This window comes from Canis lupus, chromosome 22 (genome assembly GCF_011100685.1).
Source record: "Canis lupus familiaris isolate Mischka breed German Shepherd chromosome 22, alternate assembly UU_Cfam_GSD_1.0, whole genome shotgun sequence".
Classification (NCBI taxonomy): Eukaryota; Metazoa; Chordata; class Mammalia; order Carnivora; family Canidae; genus Canis; species Canis lupus.
The window spans coordinates 48,716,552-48,729,311 of NC_049243.1; the positions used below are offsets into that span (position 1 = coordinate 48,716,552).

The 12,760-nt window shown below is 49.3% G+C and overlaps 1 protein-coding gene across 1 annotated transcript in view; it reads left to right on the forward strand.

The window, feature by feature from the left end:
• FARP1 (FERM, ARH/RhoGEF and pleckstrin domain protein 1) overlaps positions 1–12,760 on the forward strand; it is a 285,921-nt gene that overhangs the window by 264,545 nt on the left and 8,616 nt on the right. Inside the window, exons 18-22 of the mRNA XM_038569904.1 lie at positions 3,336–3,573; positions 6,414–6,544; positions 11,595–11,663; positions 11,879–11,968; positions 12,633–12,715. Coding sequence (XP_038425832.1) covers positions 3,336–3,573; positions 6,414–6,544; positions 11,595–11,663; positions 11,879–11,968; positions 12,633–12,715 — 611 coding nt within the window. The remainder of the gene's footprint in view (positions 1–3,335; positions 3,574–6,413; positions 6,545–11,594; positions 11,664–11,878; positions 11,969–12,632; positions 12,716–12,760) is intronic.

The window sequence follows — 12,760 nt, forward strand, 5'->3', positions numbered from 1 at the left end:
AACCAGAAGGCTTCTAGTCAACTGCAGCCTATTATTAAATGTTAGGTTTGAAGGCAAAGTTAAATGTCGATTTTTAACTGCGTGGGGGAGTTAGTGTCCCTAACCCCGGCGTTGTTCAAGGGTCCACTGTACGACCCTGCCCAGGGGGGCTCCCACCTGCACTCACTCCCTTTAAGGAGGCTTGAACTCCACCATGGCCTCCACCATGGCCTCCAGGGCCAGCAGTTGGAGACCTGCCAGCCTGTTCCCTGCCCCCTTGGGGACAGTCCCCAGAGGTGTTCTGTTTGCCAGCTGTCCTTTGTTGCTCACCCACAGAGAGCTGACATGCCGTGGGCATCCAGGCTCCTCTGTGTCCACCTCGCACCTGAGACCTCCTAAAACATACCTGGTTTATGCTCCTAGCAGTTCTTTCTCCCATGTCTGGTGAGTTGGCATTTTCGTGTTGAGTCGGCTTCATTGGCTGTGCTGGCATGTGAGTTAGTGTGCGGATGCCATGAGCATTTATAGCATGGAGCTCTGTGCAAGCAAAATAAAAATAGGTGGGGAGGCTCAGACAGCCACTGGTAGCCTTTTTTAGAATTTGTTTGGGTTGCTTTTTCTTGTCGTGGTTACAGTTGGGTTTAAAGAATTTTTGTGAAGTATGAAGGGAGGGCCGCTAAAGGTTCTACAGATACAGGAGCCTGGATTAGCACTTTTGTCCAAAATGCTTAGAGTGATCTGTAGCTTGCAGTGTCCTTCCTGCCCCTCACCCCCCAAACCCCTGTGCTTTGGCCTGCATTTGCAGGGGCTCAGCAGGGGTGGTGTCAGCAGCTGCAGCAGAACTGTTGGTTCCCAGAGCCTCCACTTGTCACCATGACCCATGAGGCAGCTAGGCCAGGGGCTGCCACCCCCATCCGAAAGTCGCATACCCAAATTGTGATCACCAGCTCACACTTTGAACTTTCGCCTGGAAACACCTGCCTGCCCAGGTGCACAAAGGCACTTCAGAATCACACAAAAGAGATCCGCCTTCACACAGGCTGTCTCCTCATGTGTACAACTCCTGCCTCCCTCTCCTTAACCTCCTATCACATTCCTCCTTCTGGTTCTCAGTTTGCTCTCTCCTGGATGACTCGACCAGCTTTCTGCTGCCTCCCCACCTCCCCACAAGCTTAGCTCCCAGTCACCATTTATATTACAGCTAGGCTGCCTAGGCTCAAAACCCTCCTGTGTCTCCCTGGATGGGACATTGCAATCCAAACCCAAAAGCTGATGGAGACTTTCATGTTCTAGCCTTGGATCTTTCTGGGTCCTTCCTGCAATCTTTCACATTCCACTTTGTGCTCCAGTGGCCATGAACTGGCCTCTCCAGGCACTCAGGTTCTTGCAAGACTCCTGCCTTGGCTGGGTGCATGCATGGGTTCATACATTCTGCTCCCAACATGGAGCTCCAACTCACAATCCTGAGACCAAGAGTCGCCTGCTCTGTCTACTGAGTCAGCCAGGTGCCCCTCATTTACTCATTAATGCATGCAGGGAACAGACATTTACTGAGTATCTGCTGTGTGTATCAGGCCCTGAAGATCTAGGAATATGACAGATGTGCCCTCTTAAAATCAATAAGGGACTGCAATGTGATAGCAAACAGGGGAGTGTTGTGTGCAGAGGCTCTGAGTGCAAGAGCCTGACCCGTTCAAGTGCAGGTTGTTCAGTGGGTGGCCCTGAGATGAGTGGCAAGAAGCATGATGAAGGGGTAGGGGGATTATATCCTAAGGGCCCTGTGTGCCCTGACGAAGACTCTGGAGGTTGTCCCAAGATGGGGTGAGCTCTTGTTGTGTTCCACCCATGAGGCCACGAGCTGTGCTCCATCGCTGATTCGTGTCAGTGGCTTAGATGTGGAGGGGTAAAGCGTGGAGGCAGAGGCTCCAATAGAGACACCACCACAGTTGTAGACAGCACAAGGCCAGAACCAGGGCAGTGACTATGCAGAGAAAGGAAAAGATTTGATATTTTTAGGAGGTAGAATTGTAAGGACTTGGTAAAGGATTAAAAAAATGAGGGAACCTGGAATGTTCTCTTGGTTTTTCTGTCCCGAATAACTGGCACCCATCCTGAGGTTAGAGAACCACAGGGTGGACCCCAGTGTGGGATTTCCACCTGGACTTACTGGCTCTTTATGAAGCCTTTGCAGAGCATGGAAATGCAGATGTGGGGGTAATAGCTAGCCCACCCCTGGGAAGTAACTCTTGAGGACAACTGCTGTTCTCTCATCCTAGATGTCCTTGTGCCCATCTTATCACCTTTATCTGTCTGGAAATGTCCTTCACTTGCCATTCTTCCCCACCTGCCACCAAGAATGAATTCTTCCTTTAATGCTTTGCTTGTAAGCGCTTTATCCTCACCAGTCTCCACCATGAGCTGTGACAGGAAAGGAATATTCAATGGCTTGGGTAAAGCAGACTTTATTCAGGGCCATTGTGACTGAGGTAGGTCCGCAGGTCCACTGCGGTGGGGTTTTCAGTGGGGGAGAGACTGGTCTCAACTCTGAATACAGCGCAGACAGCGGGGATTTCTAGCCAAGGGGGCAGGGTCAGAGGGTGAAAACATATGACCAGGAAACATCAGGGGTAAGTCAAGCTCTGGCCAAACCAGCCTGACAGCCTTCTTTGCTGAAGACAGGGTGATCTGACATCATCTGGGGATGATGAGAGATGAGGAACCCAATGTCAAGGGTGACCAGACATCCAGTTCTGGTTAGGTTGACTTAGTAGGGCTTTTACTAAAACTGTCTTTCAATAAGGAAGTTCACAGATCAAGGAGAAGGTTCAGGAACCTGAAGAAAGGTTGGTCAAGTGAAGCATCTTTGTCAGACCCCAGTAGAGGAGGGTCCGTGCGTAATTCTCACCCAGCGCTCTGGGTTGGAGCAGAGTCTGTAGCTCAAGGCGGATATTTACTGATAAGCAAAAGGGGTGAGTTAAACAGATGCACAGTGGTAACTGTATGACATTTACTGAACGGGTCTACTTATTTGTCATCTGGCGACAGTTAGAAGATGACCACAGGCCCCCTGAAGGAGCTCCTGCTTATCTGTACCCCCTCAGTTTGCCAGTCTCACCTCTAATATTATACATACACGTCCTGCTCCAAAACCCTAAGTATTTTCAGCTGCTTAATGCTTTAATAGAGCTTTTTGCTTTCATCCCAAGAACCTAATTAAAATTCTGAAATAAAGAGTGAAATGGGAAACTAGGAAATAGAATGAAATGAAGCCATAAAGCCAAGGCGATCTTCGTTTCGGAGAGTCAGACTGGGTAGAACGCAGGTGCGCTTGTCTTTCGCCCCCTCTCCCCGCCCAGCAACTGGCGGCCCACCTGTGGAAGCACAGCGAGGCTCTGGAGGCGCTGGAGACGGGCATCAGGAGCTCGCGGCGGCTGGAGAACTTGTGCAGAGACTTCGAGCTGCAGAAGGTGTGCTACCTGCCGCTCAACACCTTCCTGCTGCGCCCGCTGCACCGGCTCATGCACTACAAGCAGGTCCTAGAGCGGCTGTGCAAGCACCACCCGCCCAGCCACCCGGACTTCAGGGACTGCCGGGGTGAGCCGGGGGCCGGGGCCTGGCGGGGCGGGTGGGCTGAGACCTGGGTCCCAGGTGCTCGGCGGCACATGGGGCAGGCTCCGTTCTTTTTAGCATCTGGTCACATGTCTTCTGTTAACTCTTGGTCTTTCCATAACGGAAGTGATGAGGGTCATTAGACCTCTCCTCTCCTTCGATCTTGGGTGGAATCAGCCTTAGAATCAGCCCCCTCCGGGCAGCACGGGTGGCTCAGCGGTTTGGCACTGCCTTCAGCCCAGGGCGTGATCCTGGAGACCCGGGATCGAGTCCCACGTTGGGCTCCCTGCATGGAGCTGCTTCTCTCTCTGCCCGTGTCTCTGTCTCTGTCTCTCTCTCTCATGAATAAATAAATAAAAACTTAAAAAAAGAAAAAGAAAAAAGAATCAGCCCCCTCCAGGAAGCATTCCTCTACCTACACAGTTGAAACTCATCACTCCCTTCTTGGACTGGCTACGGAAAATGGCCTCGAGTAAGTACTGCTGCTAATTGCTGCTGGGCGTTTGTAATGTGCCCGTCACCTTAAGAAGCACTTGACCTCTGTTGATTCCTAATATTCATGACTGGCCTATAAGGCAAGGGAGAGCTCATTTTGCATATAGGGGCTGCTGAGACCAAAGAGGTTGAGAAGTATTCCCAGAGTCACACAGCTGGAAGGCAAATAACTTGGAGCCTAAACCCATATATAGGCTTGGAGCAAGAACCCATGTTCTTGACCATCCTGTCCTATTTTCATGATGATATTACCCACTGCTGTTCACTCAGCAACAGATCAGGTACTGTGCCAGGTATCTTACTAATATTAACACATTTACTCATTTAACAACCAACAACTACAACAACAGTAAGTATCTTTTTAAAAAAAAAAAAAGATTTTATTTATTTATTCATGAGAGAGAGAATGGCAGAGACATAGGCAGAGCAAGAAGCAGGCTCAGTGTGGGGATCCTGATGCGGGACTTGATCCCAGGACTCCAGGATCATGCCCTGAGCTGAAGGCAAATGCTCAACCACTGAGCCACCCAGGTGCCCCTCTCCTAAAGTACTATAAACACCTCCCATCTGTGTCCTCTTTTTCTAAATGCACCTCTTACTTATTTGCTTAAAACCTGGATGACACCTGATTCCCTCAGATTATAGTCGAAACTTTTCATGATCTGGGCCCCGGCCAGTCACTCGTGCAACAGGTATGCATTGAGGACCTGCTTATGTACCAAGCGTATGAGACAGAATGACACGGATATAGCCCCCACTCATAGGACCCACTAGTAGATACAGAGGGCAGGACACCTGGGCAGTGATTGACCTGTGACCTGACCCAGCCTTCCGGGCTTGGAGGGAGCTTTCTGAGGGAAAAGTTGTTTTTAGTTTAGATCTAACATAAAATATAGGAGTTTTCCTGGATGAGGGGAGGGTATGGAGTATAGAGATAGGAACAGCACATACAGAGGTCCAAAGGGGACAGAGACTATGGAACATTCCAGAAAGTATTAGTTCTGTGTAGAACACATAGAGCAGTAGAAAGGAGATTAGCAAAGTAAGCAGAGACCAGATCCCGTGGGGTCTCATAAACCTACAAGACTATAAGGAAGAACAAAGAGAAGACAAGGGAGGGTTTTAAGGAGAGAAGTGGGATGAACTTGAGCTTTTTGCAGAAAAATCACTCCTTTGGTATCTAGGATATGTAGACAAATCTTATAGTTTTATATATATATGTGTGTATATATATATATATATTTTTTTATTATTTGAGAGAGAACACACATGAGTGGGCAGAGGGAGAGGGAGAAGCAGACTCCCCGCTGAGCAGGGAGCCCATTATGGGGCTCAACCCCAGGATCCTGGGATCACGACCTGAGCCAAAACCACAAGTCAGACACTTAATCAGCTGTGCCACCCAGGCATCCCAGTTGACAAATATTTCCTGATGAAAATACCTAGATGCTCAGCTGCTGTGGATTTACATGTCACCTAAACTTGTACTAATTGGGCATCAGGTCTTTTTCCATACCAGATTTGTACAGTGTAGGGGAGATGTGCCCATCCTGCAGAATAAAGTTGCCTTTTGCAGTTATTCTTTGTAGTCATCTTGGTAAACAGTATGATTTCTGCAGAAGGAAGAACTGGGCTAGGCTGGAATGTCAGGTGCCCCAAAGTATCACACGATCAACGAGACCCTCCCACAGAAGGATCCCTCCTTTGCCCCAGATTTTTCTGTGGCCTCCCTATGCTCTGTTCTTTCCAGGTAACAGGAAGTGGGTAGGAACCTCTGCTCCAGGGACAAAATTCCAGGTCCCCTGCTGCTTATTTCCCTACAAGTGGATTCTAGCTGAAGGACAGCTGTCCACCACGTAGCTACGGAAGCGGCCATTTACATTTTCCAAATGGTTTTGGGAAAGTCAAGAAAAGCAAAGAAATACATACTGCAAATTTTTTTAAAAGTTTGTTTGCTTGTTTGTTTGTTTGTTTATTTATTTATTTATTTATTTATTTATGATAGACACACAGAGAGAGAGAGAGGCAGAGACAGAGACACAGGAGGGAGGGAGAAGCAGGCTCCATGCTGGGAGCCCGATGTGGGATTCGATCCCGGGTCTCCAGGATTGCGCCCTGGGCCAAAGGCAGGCGCTAAACCGCTGAGCCACCCAGGGATCCCCATATACTGCAAATTTTTGTGAGAAATTTTTATTTAGGAATAGCAGTGTTTTCCCTAGGAGGATGGCTCCTAACTCAATTTAGCTACTGGAGGATATGACCCTGGAGGGGGGGAAAGACCCTTGTCTGCCATTCATGCTGCAAGTTTCTGCATCTGTTCTCCTCGTTAGCTGCTCTGGCAGAGATTACTGAGATGGTGGCACAGCTTCACGGTACGATGATCAAGATGGAGAATTTCCAGAAGCTGCATGAACTCAAGAAAGACTTGATTGGCATCGACAATCTTGTGATTCCAGGAAGGGTAAGCAGCTGCTGGAGGCCAAACCAGAAAGGCGATGTTTAAGTGACTTAAATTTGAACCTTTTGAATATGGACGCTCCCGTTTAAGACCCCTTCTTCCTAAGGGATGTGGCTTCCTTCCAGCTGCGAGGCAACTGGGAAGATGCCTTGAACATGACAGCATGAGTCAAAAATTTTGTTAGGAGATAAAGCAAGCCTTTGACCTTCTATTCTACTTTTTCTCCTTACCAGTTGATTTGCTAATTTGCTGTTTCCCTCCCGTGTTCTGGGAGCATTTGAGATAGCTTATTTTATTTTTTAAGTTGGGTAAATGAAAATGGAAGCCAAGGAAAGGAAGCCAATTTTTTTTAAAACAGTTTGGTAAAATGATGATATAAAGGCAGAGGAAGATGAGTGCCCAAAAGTACATAAATTCCCATGTAAATATGAAAAAAAAATTGAAGGATGCAATTTTCTATATATAATATGATATTAACTTAGAATTAAAAGAACGTCTTAGCCAGAACGTGGTTCCAGGAGAGATGCACATTCACTTAAGCTGTTAACCTTCACCTACCCTGTGCTTCAGAAATGTATGTCACTCACGGTGAAGCAGGGCCTCGCTGCGCACACACACGCGTCTTCCAGGGCAGGGGGGAATGTGAAAACACACGGTGGCCTGCTGCTTTCAGCTCTTTTCCTTGGAAGCAATCATTGTCCAGAGATCAAAAATATTAGGCGATACAATACATCAACTTTCTCTATGAGATTTTTGCCCCTAGAGCCCCCCACCCACCCCCCATTTCAAAGTATATGTCAGCCAGGCTCAAATTTTAGCATCTTTGGTCTTCTGCATATCTGCGTTACTGGTTTTTTTTTTGTTATTTGTTTTTGTTTTTTGAGAGAGAGCAAGCAAGAGAGAACATATACACACACTCGTGAACAGGGAGGGGGGCAGAGGGAGAGAAAGAGGATCTCAAGGAGACTCCTCACTGAGCACACAGCCCAACACGGGGCTCGACCTCATGACCTCGAGATCATGATCTGAGCTATCTACCCTTACATCTCCTAATCTTCAGACAGGTGCTGTGACTGGTATACTAGGGGCTTTCTGTCTTATCCACCAGGCAGCTGCCCTGGAAACTTTTAAAAGCCTGTAACATAGGGAAGACAAAGGAACCTCTCCTAGATTTGGGTCTTTCTGACAGGGAGCCTGATGACAAGACTGACAGAAAAACTAATTGCAAAAGATTGTCAGAAGAGGTGTATGTGGTAAATGCTGGGTGGAAATGAAGAGCTGGGGCTTGCTTCAGCTTCGCTGGTGAGAAGGTTCTGACAAGCCTCAGCACACAATAACCACGTTTACCCTTCCACATGGAGACCTTGGTAAAGGCCGGCAGCGTCAATGTGATTTTCTCCTAACTTTGGATATCCTAAAATGTGTAGCCTTTTACGCTATGTGGCAAACAGACCATCTGTAAAGAATTTCTTATTTTGAGGAAAGGTTCCCATGATGCTACAAAAAGAGGAGCAGATTGGAGCAGGAGGCCCTAGGTTCAGGTTCTGGCTGCACCGGAGCTGGGTGTTTGACCAACCAGAAAGTTCTTTCTGTAACATGGGCATCGTATGTTCTCCCTTGTAGGCCATAAGGATCAAACGAGATTTAATGTATAAAAATAACACAACAAATGTGACATTTTTTCTCCTTCCCCCACCTATAGTTCTTTGAAAGGGATTAAGTCTCGACTTACTATAATGTCAGTGACTCATAGCACAACATTGTGGAAGGCAGTTAGCTAAATATGGGTTATGCCACTCACTGATCTTGGGCAAATGTCTAGATCATGTTGCTCCTTCGTTTCTTTATCTGAAAAATGAGGATGAAAATACTGACCTTACAGGACTCACGTATGGAGCTAATATAAGCATCCAGCAGATGTCAGGCACAAACCATGTGCTAAATAAAAAGAGGTCATTATTACTTACAAAAGTGAAGTAGGAATTGGGGTGCTGCTTACTAACTACTTTATATCCATCTTCTTTTGTTCATCAACCAGCCTCAAGCCAACCCTGAATAAAATGGGAAGGAGGGAATCACGGCCCTAAGAGGAACGGGTCCTATGATGGGGTATTCCATATGCCAAAGCTAATTGATGATCATTAATTAAATCATCAAATAACCTAATGGGTAGGACGAAATATAGAAATTTTAAAAATTGAGATTGAAAGGTAAGCAGATAATTTTGGAGCTGCCCACTCAGCTACATGCAGTGTTAATTCCTGGCATGGCCTGATCCTGCTCACCTTCCCTGCCCGGGTCAGTCTGAGATAGTATCACATCCTGGAGGCCAGGATTTCTCCCTGAGGCATAGAGGCCACTGCACACTTTGGCCTGCATCAGCCCCCCTCACCCTGTTGATCCTGAGGACTGTGTGACTGAGGGCGAGCTTTTCCTGGGCTGGCCTTCCTGTTATAGGAGCACATTCAGAAAGGAAGCAGGACTGGAGGTGGGTGAGGTTCTTTAGGTTAAAACTCAAGAGGTGTGGGCTAGATTCCCCCCAGAAGGAAGCAGCTTGCTCTTAGGATATTAGGGGCCTTCCCTGCCCCTCTTCTGTGGTTTTAAAAGCAAAATCTAGGCACGAGATGTGTTCATCTCCAGCCTCACACATTGATGATTGCGTCCACAGCCCTTCCGTTCCCTGCCTCGGAAGCCCCCCCAGAACACAGGCAGTGCTCCCTTGTGTTCTTGCAGTGTGTGGCTCAGGGCACCTCATCTCCCCCACAGAGAGCAGTTCTGAGCTCCCTCAGATTTGTTAGAAAACGCATGTGTTCTAGCTGTGCCAGGTGAGCGCAGCAGGGTAGAGTCCCGGTCCCATCCTCGGCTGCCTGGCAGTGATGTCTTCTGGGACATCATCTCCTCGGATTGCATAGTTGAGGTCTGATAGCATCCATCCTGAGGTCCTGCATAGGATTCACTGTATGTTCCTTTGTTGGTTCCCAAAACATGTCTGTGAGATTGCCAGCAGACAACAGTCTTTGCTCCACATATCATAAGAAGACAAAGAGTTGAGTCAGGCTGTGCAAAAGTCTATAAAATCAAGTGAATTGCTGAGTCCTTGGCTCAGTAGCTGCCACAAGCACAGAAAAACCTTGTGGCGGCTCTTCTAGAAGTCTGTTGATAACGTAGCAAACTACGACACTTGGTAGCTGACAACAGCTTGTCAGTATAGGTCATGTTGTGCAATTCAGGAATGGGGCAGGGTTCAGCTGGGTGATTCTTCTGCTCCCTGTGGCATTGACAGGAGTCCCAGATGGGTGGCCTGGAGGGTCCAAGACTGATATCTGGCCGGGACATCTGGAGGCTGGCCCTGGGTCCGGGGTGGTCTTGCTGCTGTGTGCCACTCAGGGTTCCAAGAGCACATGTTCCCAGGGACAAAGTGGAGGCTACATGTGGTTTTGTGACCTAGTCTTGGAAGTCCTGTAGTGTCAGTTCCACACTCCACTGGTCAAATCAGTCACCGTGCACCCCCATCCACAGGAAGCAGAGAGAGAGAGAGACCCCACCTCTATGGGAGGAATGTGAAAAATGTTAATGAACTTGCAGCCTTGTTTCAGAAGCAGCATGATGGAGAAGTTTGGTGGTTCCTTTATAAGTCAACCATAGAACTTCCATAGGACCCAGCAATTGCCCTCCTCTGTATATACCCAGAAGAACAGAAAACAAGTGTTCAAACAAAAACTTGAATGTGAATGTCCATAGGAACACTGTCCACAGTAGCCAGTAGGGGAAAAGCCCAAGTGTCCACCCTCAGATGAGTGGGTTTTCACACTGTGCTGTATCCATACAGTGAAACAGCCCCGGGAAGGAAGGGAGTTCCAATACATACCACGCTGTGGATGAAACCTGAAGCCAGACACAAAAGGTCACATTCGACAAGACTCGATTTATTGGAAATATCCGGAATGGGCAAATCCATAGAGAAAACAGATTGGTGGGGGCCAGGTGCTTAGGGCAAGGGGAGTGTGGGGAGTGACCGTTGAATGGGCACGGGGTTTCCTTTCCGGTGATGAAAATCTCCAGACCTAGCTAGTTCGAAATGCATACACTCTCTGAATACACTAAAGGTCACAAATGGTCTTTTTTTTTTTTTTTTTTTTTTTTTTTAAGAAAAAGATTTTATTTATTCATGAGAGACACAAAGAGAGAGGCAGAGACACAGGCAGAGGGAGAAGCAGGCTCCATGCAGGGAGCCTGACATGGGACTTGGTCCTGGGTCTCCAGGATCACGCCCTGGGCCAAAGGCGGTGCTAAACTGCTGAGCCACCCAGGGATCCCTACAAATGGTCATTTTTATGTGTATTTTACCACAATTTTTAAAAATGATAGTTTTGTGGGGGTTTTTAAATTTTGTTTATTTTAAAGATTGTATTTATTCATGAGAGACACAGAGCGGCAGAGACGTGGGCAGAGGGAGAAGCAGGCTCCCTACGGGGAGCCCGTCTATCCCAGGACCCCGGGATCACGCCCTGAGCTTAAGGCAGATGCTCAACACTGAGCCGCCCAGGCATCCCAGTTGTTTTTGTTTTGTTTTTTGTTAATTCCCTGAATGCCCCGTGCCCTCGGTAGTTTGCTTATCTGGGAGGAGGAATTAGACATGTTGGCTTCTTGCTTTGTCCTAGAGCAGTTACTTGTTTCTGGAACCGGAGCTGTGCATCAGGGAGCGTCCCTGGATCCCCAGTACCCCACTACAGGCTTGTCCCATCCCAGGGCCCTGCAGCCACCCTGTCTGTGGCCATGGTCCTGCCACTCCCTGGCAGCGGAAACCGGCAGGGCCTTGGAGCCCCAGGCACGCTGTCCAGGCCCGAGCACAGGTGACCAGAGTCCTCAGAGTCCCCGCCGGCTTCCTGGGAGGGACAGGAGCTGAGAGGCGGCTGAGCACAGTGTTCAGGGGACGCTAACCAGGAAGGCTGTGGTTCTCACCCCGAGAGGGAGCCCGGCACAAGGCCGCCGGCATCTCCAGGGTGCCCCAGGCCTGCACCCCCCACCAACCTCCGGTCTCCTTCCTCCGCAGGAGTTCATCCGCCTGGGCAGCCTCAGCAAGCTCTCCGGCAAGGGGCTCCAGCAGCGCATGTTTTTCCTGGTGAGTGCCGGGAGCTGTCGGTCTGTCCTGTGAGGTGTGACCGGTGGGGTCACACAGGGCACCCGGAGGGCAGGAGGAGCGGCCCGAGTGGCTCAGCCTGGAGATGCTGCGATCGATGGATGAGCAGCCGTGCGGGATTCTAAATACACACTTTCTGCACCCGTCGTGTCCCTGGCGCCTGTCCATCTCACCCACGCTTGTCCTTGCTCCTCTAGTTCAACGACGTCTTGCTGTACACGAGCAGGGGGCTGACGGCCTCGAATCAGTTTAAAGTCCACGGGCAGCTCCCGCTCTACGGCATGACCGTGAGTACGCGCCGTGGGCACCAGGTCGGGGGGCCCTCCCTGTGGGCAGCCAGCAGTTGGCACACCAGGCTAAAGGGAGCAGGAGTCTGTGACATTGAGGAAAGAGAAGAAAGGTCGTTACCAGGCACCTTCGGCCCTGCCCGGGCACCCCGAGAGGGGCTCGGGACACTGCTCTTCCCGTGCAGGAGATGTACGGGTAACTTCCTTCTAAAATCAAGTGAGGAAGCAAGCTGATGTGGCATGAGGTAGGAGTTTGCCTCTCACTGCTCCATGCCTGGCCCCCAGGACCCCTGAAAGACAGTTGTCACCTTCCACAGGGAGAGGTAGGACCCATCCCCAGAGCGAGGAGCCACCTGTCGGCCCCCAAAGACATGCCTCCCCAGTGGGCAGGTCTCTGTGACTGCAGGCAGGATGCCAGTCTGCATGGGATCTTCTTCCCTGGCTTAGACTCACTGTCTCCTCAGTCACTGGATAGAGGAAAGTTTACAGGCTCTGCCAAAAAGAAAAAAAAAAATCCAGCGCATTTTGACCTTCTTTCAGCTTTCTGATTGTGATTTTTCTACGTGGCTCTTCTGAGCCGTGGCCAGTGTAGTGAATGTTTGAAAACGCACTGTTGTGTCTCACTTGCTCCTTGGCAGTAACGTTATGCACACTCGTCCCACAGATCGAGGAAAGCGAGGATGAGTGGGGCGTGCCCCACTGCCTGACCCTCCGGGGCCAGCGGCAGTCCATCATCGTGGCGGCCAGGTAACGCGGACGCCCGACCTCTCACCTGTCCACCCTTTTCCCTGC